General features: G+C 46.2%; 1 protein-coding gene across 1 annotated transcript in view; it reads left to right on the forward strand.

Moving 5' to 3' along the window:
• The first annotated feature begins 964 nt into the window (after positions 1–964).
• Positions 965–21,769, forward strand: part of JAZF1 (JAZF zinc finger 1) — a 130,199-nt gene continuing 109,394 nt past the window's right edge. The window contains exon 1 of the mRNA XM_083405201.1: positions 965–1,455. Within this exon, the coding sequence (XP_083261327.1) occupies positions 1,341–1,455 (115 nt within the window). The 5' untranslated portion in view covers positions 965–1,340. The remainder of the gene's footprint in view (positions 1,456–21,769) is intronic.

The raw sequence follows: 21,769 nt of genomic DNA on the forward strand, positions 1-21,769 counted from the left end.
CAGTGAGGACCGTTTGAAGACAGGTGGATGTAAAGTAAATGTAACATGGAGCTATGATTCAAGCAGGCCTCCTAGCCCAGAAGCCCTTTTCCTTGGTTAGAGTATGGTGCTGAGAATGCCATGGTTGAAGGTTCGATCCCCATACGGGACAGCTGCATATTCCTGCATTGCAGGGGGTTGGACTAGATGATCCTCAGGGTCCCTTCCAACTCTACAGTTCTATGGTTCTATGAAGGGCCTGATGATGATGATGATGATGAAAGTCCTGCTTGTGGGCTTCCCATAGATATATGCCTTGCCACAAGGAGCTACAGGATGCTGGTCTAAATGGGCCTCTGATCTAATCCAGCATGACTCTTTGCTACATCTTTCTGTTCCCTTACATAGGAGCCAACTCTGATGGGCTGAGGTCTCTTCATGCTCCCCCATAAAATATTTGAGGGGGCCACCCCCACAAAGTCAATGCCACAGAAGAATCAGATCCTCCAAAGTCGAGATGGGCGAAGACTACCATTCAAATGGTGTGCATACGCCACACCATGTGATCTGATTATGCGGGGGACAGGGCTTACCTGCCTGCCCCCCAAAATATTTTATTCAAGTTGGCACCGCTGTTCCCTTATGCTCATACATGTACACACATACACATCGCAAGTTGCATATATTCCATTATTTATATTTTTAAAGATGCCGGTTGTCCAGGCCTAGGAGAAGAGGCACCAGCAATAAGCTGTAAACCAGGCTTGGCTCCAACTCGATCGAGGTTCAGATTTTTCAGAAGGCAGCTTCGAGGTTTCTCCCACCCCCTTGCAACACCCTCCCCCCCAAAGCCGCCGTATCTGTGCTGCGTTCAGAAGTTGCCGTAGTAGATCCTCCGAAGTTGAGAGGGGAGAAGACACACCCCCAACTGTTGTGCAGCGCGCCCCCCCCCCTCGCCGCCGCCGCCGCTCCGGTTCCCCAGGCAGAGCCGAGGAGTCGTGTGGGTTGCCCGCCTCCGCCGAGCGTGGCCTGGGTCTCTGGCTCCCGCTGCGGAGTCAGGCGGCGACGGCAGGGGTTGCCCAGCTGTTCCAGTGCGGCAATGGTCCCTCCTCCCAGCTGCGCCTGCCTCATCTCCCCCCACCCAGCAGCCCGTCCCTCCCCTCCGCCGCTCCCGACGCTGCAGCCGCTGCCGCCACCTCCTCCTCGTCCCAACCCCCAGCCTCCCTCTCTCCCTCCCTCTCTCTCTCGCTCTCTCCCCATCTCCTCTCCTCTCTGTCCGGTTTCTCCCTTTCCCGCCGGCGGCGGCCCTGGCAGAGTAGGCACCGCAGGGCGGAGAGGGGCGAAAACCTCCATGTAACACCATGACAGGCATCGCCGCCGCCTCCTTCTTCTCCAATACCTGCCGCTTCGGGGGCTGCGGGCTGCCCTTCCCAACCCTGGCCGAGCTCATCGAGCACATCGAGGACAACCATATCGGTGGGTGAGCGAGAGGGTCGGGCTCCCCCCCCCAAACTACCCACCCCGGCAGGCGCGTGGGCGTGGGGCGGGGGAGGGGGGCGGCGGCGGCGGGCAGAGACCCCCAACCACGCTAGAACGGCGGGTGGGCGGGAGCGGCTCGGAGTGCCGAGCGGGGAAGGAGGGAGGGGCGTCGGGGGTGTGGGGTGAAGCGTCTGGGGGACTGGCGGGCGAGGCTGCCGCCGGGGATGAATGGGAGGGCAGGGGCGGCGGGCGAGGGGCGGCAGGCACGAGGGTGGGTGTGTTGTGCGGGGAGGGGCGGCGGCTGCTTGGCGAGTTGGGTGCCTGAGGTACTCGGCCGCCGGGTGGCTGGCGTGGCGCGTGCAGCCCCGGGGCTGTTGCAAAGGCGCCGGAGTTTGCCTTGGCAGCCGCGGCGCGCCGAGAGACCCGGAGGGAGGAGGAGGAGGAGGAGGACGAGTCCAGCACGCCGCCTGCTGCTTCCGCCCCGGCTCTGGCTGTCAGGGCTGTGTGGGGAGGGAGGGAGGGAGGGAGAAGCCGCCGCTGCCGCCGCCGCCGCCGGCGAGGCGGCCATTCCGCTTCCTCCTCCTCCCGCTGCAGCGGCGGCGGCTGCTGCGTCCTGTCAGCGCTGTTGCTAGGTGTGGAGGCGAGGAGGAGGATGGCGCGCGCGCGCGGGCTGCTCGCTCGCTGGCTTTCTCGCCCTGCCTCTCTGGCGGGCCAACCCCGGGCCGGCCTCGCTCACTGCACCCGAGGCGCCTCGCGGCGGAGGCGGCGCGTCACGCAGGCAGGCAGGCAGGCCGGAGGGACGGACAGGGCGTGCAGGGCCCCGGCAGCGGGGAAGGGTTGCTGGTGAAGGAGGTCAAGTGGCTGCCGCAGGGGAAGGGACGAGGTCTCCGCCGGGGGACTTGCCGGCTGGCGTGGTTGCGTCAAGGGGGCGCCGGGCGGGGAGGAGCCCCCGTCGCCCGGGCGGAGCCTCGCCCCTTTTCCCCGGCTGCTTCCACTGGGAGCCGAGCTGGGCCTCTCCGCCAAGGACCTCTCCTGGAGATCGCGCGTGGCGGCGCGGCCAGGTCAGCCTTGGGATCCGAGGCCGCCGTCACCTGTAGGATTTCGCTTCCCCTCCCTGCCTGGAGAGTCGAACAAGTGCTTTCAACAAGTCCCGCGGCAGCCGGGTCTCCCTGTGCCAAGGCTGGCTTCAGAAGGAATCAGGGAAGGACGGGACGCTGACTAGGAGGATGATAGGAGAACAAAATGCTCTTACCTTGCAAAGGGCGTTTGGGGTCTGGGCTTGCTTTCTTTCCCTTTGGTTTTGGTTTTTCCAGGCCACGTTTCACACACGGCTTAAACATGATCAGTAGGAAATCTCAGAGTGTCAGAGAGCAATCAGATGAGAGCCAAGGAGTAAATGGCAGCAGCAGGTGAATGAAACAAGAATGTGGAAGTATGATTTTCTTGCAAGAAGGCATAAGAGCCCAAACTCCTAGGGGCAGAAGTCCCTTTGGCCCCACCAATAAAATCTTTGAGGGAGTTGCCTCCCCCCAGTTGATGGGCATTGCCATTCAAATGGTGTCCATGTGCCGCATTGTGTGGTTGATTATGCGGGATGGAGCTCACCTGGTCCCCCCAATATTTCTTTCAAGTTGGCACCCCTGCAAGAAGGTTGCATTTTTTATAACCCTTGCAGAAATGTAAGCGAAAGACTCAGGTGCTCAGGCTATCGTGACTATTGCCTATAGCTAAATTGCCTGCACTGGGTGATAGTAGTTGACAGTTCATTTGAGGTGGGGTAAAAACAGACTGATCAGGATACTGCCTTTGTCCTGAAGATGCATTAATCCAGACTGAGTATGCAAACCAATTTAATTTAAAAAAAATAAAAAAGTGACACAAGTGCGATGATAAAGTGTTGGTAGTAAGAGAGCTGGAACTGTGAGCCTAAAAGCCCTTGCCTTTCTCTGTGTGCATATTTTGATTGTCTGGACTGTGGTGGTTGAGTAAAAATGTAACTAAGTGGCACATCATGCTGTTCTGTAATGGGAGAGGTGAACATGCTGTTCTGTTTTATGGCTCCTGGAAAGTCCTAACTTGGAGTGGGGCAGGGGGAGGATGAAGTGAAAAGTCTTTAGGAAGCCATTCATTCTTGATTTTTAAAAGTACAAAACCCTTTCTAAATGTGTCACTGGCATAAGCCCGCTGGAAAGAGAAGGATACAAGCCAGGAGAGGCATTGCTCTAAGCCAGAATGCAATCATGGAGAAGCACTATTGATTTCAGAAGATTTTCCTCTATAAGCAGTTGGGAATAGCATAAGTTTAAGGCCTACAGCAATGTGTAACATTCCCAACACAGCTATAGTAGTTATTACATGTTACATTTTGTTTCAGAGTTGGTGGTATTCACATGATATCAGAAACCAGCACCATTTGACACTGGTTAAGGCCTATGACCTGGCAGGGGGGCTGCTAGACACTGGTACCAGCCTACATCTCCTCCTGAAATTTCTACTGCTGCTTTTTGCCACCTCCACTGGTTTTCTTTCACTCCCTCACCCTTTTACAGTCCAGTGCATAAATGTCACACCTTTAATGCAGTGATTTGGTGCGCATTCCCGGGGCAGCATAGGAGTTGCCAATAATCTAATGTGTTATATTGATGTATTGCTATTGTGAATCTGTCTGGCTGTCTATGATCCATTGTAAGGCTATATGTTTTACTATACAATAAAATTTGACTCAAAAATGGCCAGCAAGTTGAATCAGTGCCATTCATGTGATACCCAGTGAATACTCATGCTTCCTGTATTATCAACAGAATACATTTGGGTAGGCTTATAATTATTTTCAGGCCATAGGCCCTTAAGAGAAAATCTGATTGCTTTGCTGTAGCAAAGTGAGAACTTCTTCAAAGAAACGATGTGTCCCTCCCACAAGTCAATGACCCTGAGTTGGAGAATTCATAATTCATCTAGCAATGAATTGTTGAGTTAGGAATGCAAGCATCCATCGGTTAGGGTTGCCCTTGCCAGAATATATGTTTGCTTCCCCTACCAGATTAGCAGCAAGGAGAAGCCAACTTTATTCTGACTTCAACCTCTTGCATCTCCCGCATTGCTACCATGTTTTACTTTTGAGAAGTCATCCTCTTACGCATTACAGCAGACATAGGCACACTTGGCCCTCCAGATGTTTTGGGACTACAGCTCCCATCTTCCCTAGCTAACTGGACCAGTGGTCAGGGATGATGGGAGTTGTAGTCCCAAAACATCTGGAGGGCTGAGTTTGCCTCCAATTCAGTTTGAATTGTTCTGTTTTAAATTCCACTCTATCATGGCATCCTCTCATCATGGTAGAATTCATCCACTGCTCATAATTACAACCTTAGGCTTCTCTCAGGATTAAGTCAAAGGTTATCTTTCATGATCAATCTTCTTGGGAAAACTATGGCTTCTTGTGAAAACTATGGCTTTGCTCAGTGTAACTTGGCATCATAATGTTTGGGGAGCAAACATCTGATTGCAGCATCAGGTTCTCCTCAACATATTGTAAGCTTAGATCTGGTGCATCCTTGCCTATCAGGCATGAGACTGAGAGAGAGTTCATATTAAGGCCTAACTAATGTGATGCTGTCACATCTTTTTTTATGAATCACTTCCTATGAGGCACCTGAAAGTGATTTACATGCAGGGCATCACAACTATGACGCAGAAAATTGAGCAGAACAGAAGTTGGGTGTGTGTGCCAAATTTTGGCCTTACACAGGTTGCCCACTGATAATTTGAAAGACCAAAGTCTGCCCCTGCTGCCTGTCAATGGGCAGGGAGTTCCAGGGTCTAGGAGTTGCCACATTAAAAAATTGGCTCATTGAACAAACATTATGTGGCACTTGTAAAAGTGCAGAATTCAGCGGCCAGGTTGCTCACTGGAGCAAGATGGTTTGAGCATATGACACCGATCCTGGTCCAACTGCACTGGCTACCAGTTAGTTTCCGGGCCCAATTCAAAGTGCTTGTTTTGACCCATAAAGCCTTAAACGGCTCAGGATCGCAATACGTCAAAGACCGCCTCTTTCCATATGAACCTACCCAGATTCTGAGATCATCTTCAGAGGCTCTTCTTCATGTGCTGCCTCCTCATGAGGTCTGGAAGGTGGCAACACGAGAAAGGGCCTTCTCTGCAGTGGCTCCCCATCTGTGGAATGCTCTTCCCAGAGATGTTCACCTGGTGCCTTCATTATGCACCTTTAGGTACCAAGCAAAAGCATTCCTTTTTAAACAGGCCTTTGGTTGATTTGATTGACATCCTATTCCCTTTTAAAATGTTGTTCCTTTGGGGGGGGGGCAGGTGTTACTGGGTTGCTGTTTTTATTTTGATTATATATATCTATATTGTGGTTTTATACGTTGATCTTGTTTTGTGAACCTCCCTGAGACCTCCAGGTATAGGGCAGTTTGTTTGTTTGTTTGTTTGTTTGTTTGTTTAATAAATGCCAATTTCATTGACCACTGTTGTTGAGTGAGCATATATGGGGTTAGTAAACTGGTCCCATGCTGTTAAGGGCTTTCCATAACAATGATAACAGCTTGAATTTGGCCTGACTATCACATTCTTGATGGATAAAAGTCCAAGGAGATGTTTTCAACTATGGGAAACCACCAGATCTTAACAACAACAACAACAACAACAACAACAATTTATTACTTATACCCTGCCCATCTTGCTGGGCGCTGGGTTTTCCGAGCCACTCTGGGTGGCTCCCAGCAGAATATGAAAAACATGATAAAACATCAAACATTAAAAACTTCCCTAAACAAGGCTGCCTTCAGATGTTTTCTAAAAGTCAGGTAGTTGTTTATTTCCTTGACATCTGATGGGAGGGCATTCCACAGGGCGGGCGCCACTACCGAGAAGGCCCTCTGCCTGGTTCCCTGTAACCTCACTTCTCTCAGGGAGGGAACCACCAGAAGGCCCTCAGCACTGGACCTCAAGTGTCCAGGCTGAATGATGGGGGTGGAGATGCCCCTTCAGGTGTACTGGGCCGAGGCCTTTTAGGGCTTTAAAAGTCAGCACCAACACTTTGAATTGTGCTGAGAAATGTACTGGGAGCCAATGTAGGTCTTTCAGGACCAGCATTATATGGTCTCGGCGGCCACTCTGAGTCACCAGTCTTGCTGCCGCATTCTGGATTAGTTGTAGTTTCCGGGTCACCTTCAACAGCAGCCCCACGTAGAGCGCGTTGCAGTAGTCCAAGCATAACTGAACAGAGGATTTTGAGGAGTGATACTTTAGCTGGTGTGCAGGTGCAGAAGTTGCCTAGAAGTAGAGAAGGCAGGCTAGAACTGGGCACATATTAAGTTTATTATGCATATAATTATAAATGAGCAGATGCTTTGGTTCTTGAAAGATTCTTGTCCTGTTTGCAGTGGCGTAGCGTGGGGGGTGCAGGGGGGGCTGGCCACACCGGGCGCAACATCTGGGGGGGGGCGCTCGCACTCGCAGCTCTCTGCCCCTACCTGGCTCACTCACTTTCTCTCACTGCAGTGCTGGCTGTGCGAATCCAATCCGAGAATCGCAAAAGTCCTTGTATTTCTAAAGTGCTCTCTAGAACCATTAAAAAAAATGGGGATGTTTCCTCTGGGTGAAATGGAATGCATAAAGGAAAAAGAGAGAAAGAACCAATTTCTCTGTTTTTCATCAAAATCACATGGAAAAGTTAATGTCTTCAAAAAACCGGTGCAATGTATTACAGTGGAAGAAGGATCACCACAGAAGGGAGAACTACAATACACATGGGAAGCCACATCAGGGCTTGTGTCAATTTGTCCCATATTGGCAGCGTGGTGCCTAAAAGCATCTTAAGTGATTTCAACCATTTGCTTCTTCAATTATTCATTTGCCAACTAATCAGAAAAAAAATGTAGTGCCTTTCTCTGGAGAGATTTGATGCCTACTAAGGAAATCTACAACAGAGCATAGACTACTGAAAGCAACTAAGGTCTCCCAATACAACCCAAGTCCATAAAGCCCTGGTATCGTGTTGACCTGTATTCATTGTAAGATGCGGGTAGGGGGGAAGGAACAGGGCTGAAAATAAATGCCGTACTTTAAATCCAGGATTTTATTAGATTAGGTATAAGCCAGTTATGACCCTATGTTCAGGGCGAGTTGGCTGAATTGCATTATGCCACTATAGTGATAAATTGTGGGTGGAGGAGGATTCTGCTTTGTGTAGATAGAAAATGGTTCAACAAACTGAAGCTGGTCATCGTAAGAGGGCTAGTCTTGAGGATGGTCCATGCCAAATTTGGGGTAGAAAGGATAAGAAACGGCTTGTTTTGAATGCTTGGTGAGAAATGCTGGCATGACGGCAGGTACTGTATATTTTTATTCCATAGGTTTTGCTGGGGTGGTTTTCCTGGGATGATTTCTCCATTTGTCCAACATTTTGGGGGAAACGGTTTGTTGTGTTAGGTCAAGGGAGGCAAACTAAGGCCCGGGGGCCGGATCCGGCCCAATTGCTTTCTAAATCCGGCCCACAGACAGTCCGGGAATCAGTGTGTTTTTACATGAGTAGAATGTGCTCTTTTATTTAAAATGCATCTCTGGGTTATTTGTGGGGCATAGGAATTCATTCATTCCCCCCCAATATAGTCTGGCCCCCCACATGGTCTGAGGGACAGTGGACCGGCCCCCTGCTCAAAAAGTTTGCTGACCCCTGATCTAGCAAGTGCTTTTGTTGATTTTATTTAAAATGTACTTTTGTGGCCTGTGTTAGTCATAAGGGTACTTCTGAACATGCTCAATGCACATGAGAGGTTAAGTTGTGGTTTGGACAGGTTTGGACAGAACGTTGGGTGAAGTGAGAGTGATAAAAGAGAGAGATGAATGTGTACATACGCATTTATTAATTATCGGGTCACAGCTGCAGTCCTGTTTTTAGAAGTGAGTCAGCTGAATCACATTCCACAAGTCTAATGAGAAATCGGATGGGCAGTAAGTCCTACACCTTATAGCAGGGGTCCTCAACCTTTCTGAGCCAGTGGGCACTTTTGGGATTTTGAGGAACTGCTGACATGGTGTGTGTGGGTGTGAAGCATAATAGAAAATGGTCACCACTTCTAAAAAGACGCACGACCGCCACATTGTGCAGATGTGTGTCACACTCCCCAATCAGCCCCTTCATCAGTGCAGAGGAATGGCACCTCCTCTTGCCACCGCCATGTTTGTTAACAGAGATGAGCTCGTTGCACCTCTGTATTCAGAATGGAAGATGGGTATCTGCTCCTAATGAAACATGGCCATGCTTAAGGGGACATGCTCAGTGTTGGACAGTCTGAGACAGTGGAAACTGAGCAAGAAGAGGAAACAGTCCCTTGAGCATTTTGGATTTATGAGGGGCTGTTTACTTTCACTTTTCATGAGCTAAATAGGAGGTACTGGCAAGTGAACTAGTGCTTGTGGGCACCATGTTGGCGAACCCTGGCTTGAAGTGTGGAGATGACTCATTGTGTTATTTTGAGGCAATGTTCACCCTTATATATTATTTTCACTGATTTAATTTCACATTCCACTCAAGACACTTCTTAACCCATAGTGGAGATACACACACAGACACACACAGACACACTCACACTCAATCCATAATAGTACTCTTTTAATCATGTTGTGTTGTAACTTAACCTGAAAATATTTGTGAGAGTGGTTTTGTTGTTTCTTTTTTGAAACTGCGTGAATAATACAAATATTGTTTGACGGTCTAAGCAATTAATCAGTCTTAACAAGAGGCTAGTTCAGGTGCAGAAAATCATATAGATGAATGATTCTTTTGGTATATAAAGCCCTTAGCAGGTTGGGACCAGTTTTCTAGAAATATTGCCTTACGTATATTTGCCCACTGAGATCAGCAGAACCAGAACTTCTACATGTGGCACGTGATGGTTGTTCTGCACTTGTACGAAATCAGTCCTTTTTTGCATGGTAACACCTACACATGGAGAAATCTCTATGTGGGACAAGAAGCTACAGTTAGAACTGGACATGGAACAACTGATTGGTTCAAAATTGGGAAAGGAGTACGACAAGGCTGTATATTGTCTCCCTGCTTATTTAACTTATATGCAGAATTCATCATGCGAAAGGATGGGCTGGATGAATCCCTAGCCGGAATTAAGATTGCCGGAAGAAATATCAACAATCTCAGATATGCAGATGACACAACTTTGATGGCAGAAAGTGAGGAGGAATTAAAGAACCATTTAATGAGGGTGAAAGAGGAGAGTGCAAAATATGGTCTGAAGCTCAACATCAAAAAAACCAAGATCATGGCCACTGGGCCCATCACCTCCTGGCAAATAGAAGGGGAAGAAATGGAGGCAGTGAGAGATTTTACTTTCTTGAGCTCCATGATCACTGCAGATGGTGACAGCAGTCACGAAATTAAAAGACGCCTGCTCCTTGGGAGAAAGGAGATGGCAAACCTAGACAGCATCTTAAAAAGCAGAGACATCACCTTGCCAACAAAGGTCCGCATAGTTAAAGCCATGGTTTTCCCAGTAGTGATGTATGGAAGTGAGAGCTGGACCATTAAGAAGGCTGATCGCCGAAGAATTGATGCTTTTGAATTATGGTGCTGGAGGAGAAGAAGATCAAACGTATCCATTCTTAAGGAAATTAGCCCTGAGTGCTCACTGGAAGGACAGATCCTGAAGCTGAGGCTCCAATACTTTGGCCACCTCATGAGAAGAGAAGACTCCCTGGAAAAGACCCTGATGTTGGGAAAGATTGAGGGCACAAGAAGAAGGGGACGACAGAGGACGAGATGGTTGGACAGTGTTCTCGAAGCTACAAACATGAGTCTGACCAAACTGCGGGAGGCAGTGGAAGTCAGAAGTGCCTGGCGTGCTCTGGTCCATGGGGTCACAAAGAGTCGGACACGACTAAACGACTAAACAACAACAACAGCAACACCTACTCAGTGGAACTCCCTGCCCATTGACATTGAGCTGGATTGCTTTTTGGTTGTTTTATGTAAAACACTTGGATTATATTTTTTTTTACATTAAGTGGTATGCAAATTCTGTTAAACAAATAATCCCCAAATTTTAGTTTGAATAAATACAGTTGTTGGCTGTTTCTAATAAATAGAATCGTTGCTATTTTGATTACACACAGTAGAGGGCAGTGGTATGCATGATCCACATACTCCATGTATATACTCTGATCCACATACTCTGATGCATTGATACTGTGTGCTAAATTTGCAGGACCAGGTTTCCAGTCTTTGCTAACTTAATCCTTTTGAATCTTGATCAGACCAAAACAACCACCACCAATTCCTGGAACTTGTCTCTCATCTCCATTAACATCTCTGACCTTTTGCCAACAGCTCTTTTCTGTTCTCTATTGTCAGAATGCATTGTGCTTTCCGATGAAACACGGCAATCCTTTTTTCTTCTTCTCACAATTGCCATACTAGAAATATTATTTCAGCTTTAGATAGACCTTGAGCTGTAAGCATTCTGTTTTGCAAAGGAGGTTACTTCAGCTTCAGCCCAATAAATATTTGCATGGGAGAAAGCCGTCTTGAAAACGATGGCACATGCTTCTTAATAGAAATGTGTAGGATTACACTGTTAAAAGTCCATACAGCTGTCATTACAACTATGTTATAATTAGTTTTAGTTTACCTTTTCAAGAGCCTGCGGGCAGAAAATGTGTTTGTTTAACTTAAGTTGTTTTGTAGCTCCACTTCTCCTGTGCCTGCCAGACTTTCAGGGCAGTTAATTCTGCAAGTAGCACAATAATATAAAGGTGTATTTTAAAAACATAATGTCTTTGTTCTCTTTTTCCCTTTCCCACATCTCCTCCCACCACAAATAACAAGAATACTTGTTATTTCCCTCTGCACAGAATACTTTGGAAAGCTACTGCAATTTTGCACAAGACCTTTCCAAGGGCTCACAGGTAGATGTTCCTGCTATCTTGCTTTCCGTTCCACATATTTATTTGGTCTCGTTTCTCTACCCCTGGCTTTCCCAGTAGGTATGAGGCCACTGCTTGCAATTCATACTAGAGCATTGTTAGGGTGGTGCTGTGGTCTAAACCACTGAGCCTCTTGGACTTGCTGATCAGAAGGTTGGTGGTTTGAATCCCCGCAATGGGGTGAGCTCCCGTTGCTCTGTCCCAGCTCCTGCCAACCTAGCAGTTCGAAAGCACACCAGTGTGAGTAGATAAATAGGTACCGCTGCAGCGGGAAGGTAAACAGAGTTTCCGTGTGCTCTGGTTTCCGTCATGGTGTCCCGTTGCGCCAGAAGTGGTTTAGTCTTGCTGGCCACATGACCCAGAAAGCAGTCTGTGGACAAACGCCGGCTCTCTTGGCCTGAAAGCGGAGGTGAGCACTGCACCCCATAGTCAAATTCGAGGACTTAACCATCCAGGGGTCCTTTACCTTTTACCTTTACTAGAGCATGCATGTAGCTGGGGGTGCAGGGGAGACAGATCCCCCCCCCATCAAGTAAAAAAATAAAAAATACTTAACTAACTAACCAATTGCATCACAGATAACTTGATTCTGCCCCACCAATAAAACCTGCCCCTCCCCAAATAAATCCTTGCTTTGCCTTGATGTATCTCCATTGATTCTAGCTTCTTTTTCTTTAATCCTTGCAATGTTGGGGTGAGGTTATTAGGATTTCTCAAAAGTTTATGGAATTGTACATGTGCACATGCCTGAATATTTTAGACTTTGTGTGCTTGCTTCTCCCAACCTAGAATTCTTATTGCAGAGTTGGAGAGGGCCTTGTGGCCCATCTGGTCCTACAACATCCCCAACAGATGGTCATCAAATCTTTGCTTAAAGGCATCCAGGAAGGGAGAGCTCACCTTCCCTTGCATAAATGGCTCCATTCAGTGTTTTTTTTCTAGAAAAATAGGTGTTGGTACTCACCATGAAGTTGTTAGAGTAAGTGCCACGCTTTTTAACAACAACAAAAAGAGGTGCCTGTTAAGTTGTGGGTGAACATATCAGACGACACAGCGATTCTTCAAACAGCTCTTGTTTATTCACAGGCCAGAACAGAACTGAACTGAAGGGTTCAGTCAGCCTGCTTATATAGAGCTCCAGTACAACGTAACTGTAACAATTTTCTAAAACTATTTAATCACTGAACGTCACTTTTGATCCCTTATTTGCATAACTATCTACAGTATCCCCCTGCTGGCCCAGGGTGAGAACTTCAGTACAATAACAGTGCCGGTACTATGTACCCCCTGGAAAAAAAAAAGCACTGGTTCCATCGTTGAATCACTTTTACTGCTAATAAGCTTCTCCTTGTGCTCAATGAAAGGCAAACTCATGTAAATTAAGCCTATTAGATCTAGTCCTGCCCTTTTATGCATCAAAAAGCAAATCTTTTCCTTCTGTGTGATAGCTCTTCCAGTGCTTGAAGAGTAGCATTATGCCCTCCCAGCTCCTCACTCTTCTCTTCTCCAGGCTAAGCAAACCCAGGTCCTTCAAACTTTTCTGACAGGACTTGTTTTCCTTACCCCTGACCACCTTCCATTTTGCTTCCCTGAACCTATTGCTATTTGATTTGTTTTTCGTAGAATCATAGAATTGTAGAGTTGCATCACTAGATTTCTACAGTACTTACGTGTGGTACCTGGAACTGCTCCAGAAGTGGCCTGACTAGTGTTAGAGATTTGCTGATTTAATCTCAGGGCTTTGTGGCTGCCCTATCCGTCTACGCAACACTTCATCCATCCTCCGTCTGCTGCACATAATAATACTGTTTCCTCACAACTTCTGCATTTCTACCCTGATGTTATTGGGCCTGCACAAATCAGGGGTCGTAACCTCACTCTTCCCTTTAAGTGAATCCAGTGTTAGCCCACACATTTTGGAAGACCCTAAATCCCAATACCAAGATGTGTTTCATAAATATTAGTTTATCCTTCTCCTTCCACACTGCTTGGTTTGCTCCCTGCATTTGGCTCTTATCAGCCTCTATGAGACTCCCAGATACACTTGTTTTTCACTCCAGGTCTAGCCAAAATTCTTTTCAATTGCTATTAAGAAGCAAAATAAAAATAATGAAATGTCCAGTAGCTCCTTAGAGACCAGCTAAGTTTGTTCTGGTTATAAGCTTTCGTGCGCATGCACACTTCTTCAGATACACTGAAACAGAAGTCACCAGACCCTTATATATCATAGAATCATAGAATCATAGAGTTGGAAGAGACCACAAGGGCCATCGAGTCCAACCCCCTGCCAAGCAGGAAACACCATCAGAGCACTCCTGACATATGGTTGTCAAGCCTCTGCTTAAAGACCTCCAAAGAAGGAGTCTCCACCACACTCCTTGGCAGCAAATTCCACTGTCGAACAGCTCTTACTGTCATATAGTGGGAGGCAAGGTGCTTTTTCCTGTAGGACTAATTGAAGTCATCAACAGGTTTACCATACCCATTGAGTCAATCACCCGTCTCCTACTACCTTTCTGAGAAAAACCCCACCCCATCCTCCCACTATATATAAGGGTCTGGTCTTCTGTTTCAGTGTACTGTATCTGAAGAAGGGTGCATGCACACGAAAGCTTATTCCCAGAACAAATTTAGCTGGTCTCTAAGGTGCTCCTGGACAATTTATTTATTTATTTATTTCGACTGCGTCAGACCAACACGGCTGCCTACCTGTATTAGGAAGCAGTTCTTCAGACTAGTCCCCCCGACCCTGCCTGCTTTGCATCTGTGTCTTGTAATGTTGTATAATGGGACACGGGTGGCGCTGTGGTCTAAACCACTGAGCCGCTTGGGCTTGCCGATCAGAAGGTCGGCGGTTCAAATCCTTGCGGCGAAGTGAGCTCCCATTGCTCTGTCCCAGCTTCTGTCAACCTAGCAGTTCGAAAGCATGCCAGTGCAAGTAGATAAATAGGTATAGGAAGGTAAGCGGCGTTTCTGTGTGCTCTGGTTTCCGTCATGGTGTCCTGTTGTGCCAGAAGTGGTTTACTCATGCTGGCCACATGACCTGGAAAGTTGTCTGTGGACAAACGTTGGCTCCCTCAGCCTGAAAGCGAGATGAGTGCCACAACCGCATAGTCCAGGGGTCCTTTACCTTTTTACCATTATAATGTCTGTCCTCTTCCTATAACCCTTTGCTGTTACAAAATGTGACTTCAGAGATTCAGATATATTCTTAACTCAGAGGCCTTTTGCCATAATGATGCAGGCGTGCCAATTTTTGCACATTCTTGACTATCTAAATGACATTTCCTCTGAATATCAGCTCAGAAGTCATAATATTTCCTTTTGCTGTAGAAATGTGGGCTTCCCACACTCTCTGTTTAGCCATTGTAGATGTGGTAAGAGAAGCATAGGAGCAGGAAACCACATCTGAATTGCTACATTTGGCAGGTCTCTGTGGGGCACTCTGTTGCCAGAAACATCATTGCTTCTTCCTGCTATCACTGTAATAGGTTAGAGGGATTTAAAAACAGGATTAAACTTTCTCTAGCAAGAGTTTGAATAAGTATGTTAAGATCAATGTTGAGGGTTTTCCCCCTCTCCTCTAATCTTGGGGAATTTCCATAGATTTCCTTACTAAACTGAGAAACAACCTTGTTTCATTGTTGTTGAATAATCTGTCACTTTTTAGGATTTATTGCTAATTGTTCAGATTTTAGTGGAATCACTTGTCTACCTTTTAACGGGACCAGCCTGCCAGATACTTCCTTTAATGGTTAGTTAGCTTCGCCGTCTTCGTTCCTGTTTATATTTGAATTACCGTATGTTCTAAACGTGAGTGCCATATTCTGTGAGAATGACCATTATTCTCTCCATTCATATTTTGATCTAGAGATTAATTTGAGGGCACTCAGTTCAGTGTGGTGTAGTGGTTAAGAGCAGTAGACTCGTAATCTGGGGAACCGGGTTCACGTCTCCGCTCCTCCACATGCAGCTGCTGGGTGACCTTGGGCTAGTCACACTTCTCTGAAGTCTCTCAGCCCCACTCACCTCACAGAGTGTTTGTCGTTGGGGAGGAAGGGAAAGGAGAACGTTAGCCGCTTTGAGACTCTTTTGGGTAGTGATAAAGCGGGATATCAAATCCAAACTCCTCCTCCTCTTCTTCTTCTCCTTTCTCAGTGAGGCTAAGCAGGGCTCAGCTGGATGGCAGACCTTCTAGGAGTCCCATTTAAGCCTTTCTTGGCTTTCTGAAAAAAGAGGCTAATACAACTGAAATATATATGTGAGTGCTTGAAATAATAGCTGTTTTGGAGCTCTTCTTACAGAATGCTGAAACAGCAGCTTAAAACAGACAGCCACTTGATGAGCCATAATAATTTCAGCCTTGGATAACTGAACCTTCATTGACTGATACACAATTTATTTCATTGCTGAATTGTCTGCTTTAAGTATATGGTGAAAACTCTCAGTGTAAGATTGCAAACTCAGCATGTTAAGGAGCAATTCTGATTTTGTAAACATGTAATAAAAGATATAGTAAATATAATAACATGCAATGCACGCACATGCAAATCTGTTTGAACAGCGTCATTCAGTTATTGACATTGTAATTCACCACAGGTGAAACCCAAGAGTTCCTTGAGCTTGTTGACTTCTTTCAATCTGTTTCACTTCTCCTTTGAAAACTGCCTAGTATCATATGCCTACCGCTTAAACAATAAGCAGAATGTTTTAAAAATAGAAACAGGACAGGTTTAAAATAGACTCATCTTTACAACCAGTAATATTTTTTGGGGGGTGGGGGGAGGTGGGAGTCTGATGCTTGAAACTGAACATTAAGCATGTTTAACGTATATATTTTCGTTACAGTATAAATATCTCAGAAAGCTTTTCCAATAACCCAAAGCAGCTTAATATAAGAAGTTACTTTATACAGTCAGACCATTGGCTCTAGCTCACTAACGTCTACACTAACAGCAGAGCTTGTGCAGAGTTTCAGAGAGAAATCTTTCCCAGCCATACCTGAGATGTTGTGGTTTGAACTTTTCCACTGACCTATGGCTTCCCCCGCTCCATTTATTTTGATTAAATTTTGATTAAATGGGGGAACCTTATTTAAGAATTTATATTAGCACTGAGCTGAATGTTCTCATATTGGAACGTATGACTCACATTTTGAGTGGGTGGGTGAAATGGAGGACATCCCCCAGGAAATTTTGGAAGGAGTAAGTCAACGTAAGGGGGGGTGGGAACATTTATGGTCCACCTCTGAAACTCCTCCTTGGTAGTCCATGTTTGTCTTCTCCCCAGAGCCCTTGGGTACAACAGTATGTGTTAATGGAACCTCCCTCTAGTTGACTTCAGAGGAAAAAATGTCAGCCCCCAGAAGCCCCCTGTGGAGAAATGCTATTGTGTTTAGCTGTAGTTGTTTGACCACAGGTTCTTTCTGAAAAGTGGAGAAGATGAACGATGGCTTTTCATATTTGTAGGTGGGGCCTGGCTCAGGTAAACACATTTGGATCGGTTTGGGAAGCAACAGACTCGGAATGGCTGTTGACTGTCAGTTGGGAAAGTCAGTTGATGCGGTGAGGTGTGGGGCAAAGAGTTGAAGAAACTGAGGTAAAAGTGGGCAGCTGAGGCCTGAATATGAAGTTATCCATTTCCAGTGTGTTAAGAAGGCTTCACATGTGAAAAATTAGAAGAAGGGAGCTGGTGGATGTGTTAGACTTAGAGATTTGCCTTGGGTAAAGGTCTTAACAGAAGAACCATACCAGGGATTATTTTTCATCCGGAACTTGCCGGAACTCAGTTCCGGCACCTCTCAGGTAGGCACCATTGCCATCCCAAGAGAACGAGGGAGATGTTCATGGTGAGTTCTGGCACCTCTTTTTGTAGAAAAAAAGCACTGAACCTTACACAAGCAACTTTTAAAAAACTGGCTAAACTGCACCATGAGCCAAAAAGTACAACCAAAGGAGCTCAGAGGCAGATTGTCCCCAGTAGCTGACTGGGTTGTGAGTGAATTTGGCTGGTGGTGAAACTTTAGGGAATTTGGCCTCCTGTAAAAGCTGTTTAGAGGCTGGTGTTGGCAACTGTGCCTCAAATCAGCAAATAAATTATTTGCTGAAAGAATGAGTTTTTTTGGCCATAGAGGCGAAACCTATTTAATATTGCACGTAACTTGCTGAAGAACTGTTACCTGCCTTTGGAATGATGCTTCACGTAGGTAGTTTCTTGGAAAATATTCTGTGACACAATTTCTCATCCTATAGAAATTTCATTTTCTTTCCATACTGAACCTCAGCCGTGAAGTCTGGCAGCTGCCGCTTTTCAGCGATTGGGAAGCGAAATACTTTAAACTGCCAAAATATGTGGGCAGGTGAGGTGAGCCATAATATTTAGCTTTCTGGCTCGTTTGTTTGTTTGTTTATAAAACTACTTTATAAGCTAAGGAACACAATTTAATGAAGGTTAGCTACTTTTTAAAAAATGTTTAGGGGTACTCTCATTTTGACTCAAGAAAACCACTATTTTATAGTTCAAATCGGGAAAATAAATACAGGAAATACCAGGAAACTGATCAATAACTATGCTAGATTCCAACTCCTACTTCACACATTAAATGCTCGCTTCCGTCTGAGACTCAGGAAACACCGTGACAGGAAATGAGGCTGCCATTAGGGGTAGCAACGGAACTGACGATTCACTGTGCTAGAGAAGAAAGTAAAAAAATATATCGTTTTTTAGTTTCTTATCCCATTAGATTCACAAAATGTTCATCCCTGCATTCCCCCAGACAAAAAGCACTGATTGTAGGCCATTATCATAAAATGTAATCCACCTTGAGTGTTGGGGCAGTTATTTCATCAGCCTATTTTTGTTGTTGTTGTTGTTGCTGCTGCTGTTAAACAATTGGAAATCAGAAGCTATTTCTGATCTACTGAAATAGAGATAAAACAGTATCTCTATTGATCTACCTGATCTACCTTTCTCTGGCTTCCAAACCATCACATTTTCTACCATCGGCGGGGTGGGGATAATGTTTTCTGCAATCTGAAAAAAGCAAAGCAAAGCAAAAGCAGTCCGGACAAAACACAGGAGAGAAATGATAATGCTGAGTGCTGTGTAGACCCCCAATAAAGAGTGAACGAAGGGTGACAATTCCAGAATGAACACCTAGTTTGGAAACATTTTAAACTTTGTAGGCTTAGCTTTGTATGGATGGTACAATAACTATACAAAAATTTTAAATCTTCATATCTGTATATTTAAACAGAATATAGTACAAAATTATATTCTCTTTGATTAACTAGCCAGGCTACGGGTTGAGTCACACCTACACAGTCACACTGAATCGCTGTCTCAAGGTTACTACAGTGGTACCTCGGGTTAAGTACTTAATTCGTTCCGGAGATCCGTTCTTAACCTGAAACTGTTCTTAACCTGAAGTACCACTTTAGCTAATGAGGCCTCCTGCTGCCGCCGCACCGCCAGAGCACAATTTCTGTTCTCATCCTGAAACAAAGTTCTTAACCTGAAGCACTATTTCTGGGTTAGTGGAGTCTGTAACCTTGGTTCTGAAACGCCTTGGTACTCAAACAACTTGGAACCCAAACACTGCAAACCCGGAAGTAAGTGTTCCAGTTTGCGAACTTTTTTTGGAAGCTGAACATTCTCCGTTTTGAGTGCCATGCTTCCGATTTGAGTGTTATGCTGAGGTCTGTCTTTGCTATTTATTTTGCATTTTTGGTTTCGCAGCTACTGATTGATTGATTGATTATGTGACTGCAGTACATTATTGCTTTCATTTTATGGATCAATGGTCTCGTTAGATAGTAAAATTCATGTTAAATTGCTGTTTTAGGGGTTGTTTTTAAAAATCTGGAACGGATTAATCCATTTTGCATTACTGTCTATGGGAAAGCATGCCTTGGTTTTGGAACGTTTTGGTTTTAGAACGGACTTCCGGAACGGATTAAGTTTGAGAACCAAGGTACCACTGTAGTTGGAAATGGTCCCTGAAACCTTCATGACAGCACTTCGGGCCTCAACATGTAAACTTATTTCGATTCAGTGAGGAGTTACTTGTCTTTTGTTTGTTACTTTCTTTAAAGGTGATTTGGGTGGAGCAGCATTTTACTTGGTTGAACGCTAAAAAGTTTTAGAAGGCTCATATGGCTTGATGCCTTGAATTTCATTCAGTTGCTCCTGGAGCTGTGCCCAGAGTGGGGTTGTGCACACCAGAGTTGGAATGAATTAGGGCTACACAGTCCCATTGACGTTGCACTTGCATCAGATAGCTTGGCAACACAAAGGAAGGGATTGGAGTTAAATTACGTAGACGGAACCCGTTTTGCATGCCGGTTAACCAAACAGGCATGAATATGACATGTGGAAGAGGCCTTTGAAGAGTTTTTGGAAGTTTCCTGTAGGCTAGAACAGCAGGCTGCAAAGCTTCAGGGGCCTTCCTAGGACAAACTTTGGTTACAGCTTCTGCTTAATTGCGACAGAGCTAAACCAAGAGCATGGGTTCAGATTACACACTAAGCTGCGGGGCACGGGGACTGAATCCTTCTCCCCTGCATCCCTGCAGACCAGGTTTGACAGGTGGTTTGACAAGCAGAATGTCGTATATTAGGTGTAGGAAAGATGGGCATGGATTGGACAAAATGACATTGTGAGCCAAATGGGGAGGCTCCACCACACTCCTGCACTATGCCAAGCCATGGTTTTGTTTAGCATGATTCAGAAGGAAAATGACTGGAAATGAGCTTAGCGCACACAATCTCCTTCCTGGGAGCCTGCGCACTAGAATGTTCATGCTAAGCCATGGTTTGGCTTAGTGTGCATGTACGAACAAAAGGATGTTCGCAAGGTAAACATGACTGAGGGCTACCTGGCCATTCGTCATTGGGACGTGGGTAGCACTGTGGTCTAAACCACTGAGCCTCTTGGGCTTGCTGATCAGAAGGTTGGTGGTTCGAATCCCCGCGACGGGGTGAATTCCTGTTGCTCTGTTCCAGCTCCTGCCAACCTAGCATGCCAGTGCAAGTAGATAAATAGGTACCGCTGCAGCGGGAAGGTAAAAGGCATTTCCATGCGCTCTGGTTTCTGTCACAGTGTTCTGTTGCACCAGAAGCGGTTTAATCATGCTGACCACATGACCCGGAAAAACTGCCTATGGACAAACGCCGGCTCCTCAGCCTGAAACCAGATGAGCGCCGCAACCCCATAGTTGCCTTCGGCTGGACTTAGTCGTCCAGAGATCCTTTACCTTTTTTTCCTTTCCCCCCGGTCTTGTAGGACAAATTCTAGGAAGAGCCAAGCTTTGACTTAGTGTGCTGTGCAAACTGGGACTTGAAACTAAGCTCTCGCCTTACTGACCATGAGCTGTAGCCAAAGTTTGTTCTACTCATGAGTAAGTGCATCTCTCTGAATGCTTAAAGGGGAAGAAGGCTTTCTGGTGAACTGCAGAGGTGCAGCAGGCACCTGAGCATCTCACGGATCTGTTTGTGGTGAGGCTCTCCTAGCACCCCCAAACCCCCACTAACCTTGGCTTAGCTGTGCGTAGCTGTCATGGGCTGGTCGGATGCACAGGAATGGTGGGAGGAACCACCAAGGGAAGAAGATTAAGTGCCCAGGGATTGGTGGTCAGACAATGATGAGTGGTCAGAAGGAGAAGACCAGCAAGAGGAGGTGTTGGAAGGTGGGGAGGTAACAGGGCTTAGTGAGCTGGGAGAGTCAGTGGCAGAGAGAAGTCCAGAATCAGAGGTAGAAGCTGAAGCAGAAGAGTGGGAGGCAGGGGCCACAAGGCAGAGAAGTGTCAGGCTGGTGAAGAGTCCTGGGTATCTCCCCCTCCTGCTGCGACAAGCTCCCTTTCCCCGCTTCTCACCAGTAGCAGAAGAAGAGTAGAAGAGAGGTTGGCTGCACCTCAGGCACAGTCTCTGATTGCCCAGTACATTTCCAAGCACAATTCAAAGTGTTGGTGCTGACCTTTAAAGCCCTCGGTCCAGTATACTTGAAGGAGTGTCTCCACCTCCATCGTTCTGCCCGGACACTGAGGTCCAGCGTCGAGGGCCTTCTGGCGGTTCCCTCACTATGAGAAGCCAAGTTACACGGAACCAGGCAGAGGGCCTTCTCAGTAGTGGCACCCGCCCTGTGGAACGCCCTCCCACCAGATGTCAAAGATAAAAACAACTACCAAACTTTTAGAAGACATCTGAAGGCAGCCCTGTTTAGGGAAGCTTTTAATGTTTAATAGGTTATTGTATTTTAGTGTTCTGTTGGAAGCCACCCAGAGTGGCTGGGGAAACCCAGCCAGATGGGCGGGGTATAAATAATTTATTATTATTATTATTATTATTA

Source organism: Podarcis tiliguerta, assembly GCF_965153285.1.
Source record: "Podarcis tiliguerta genome assembly, chromosome: 12".
Taxonomy (NCBI): Eukaryota; Metazoa; Chordata; class Lepidosauria; order Squamata; family Lacertidae; genus Podarcis; species Podarcis tiliguerta.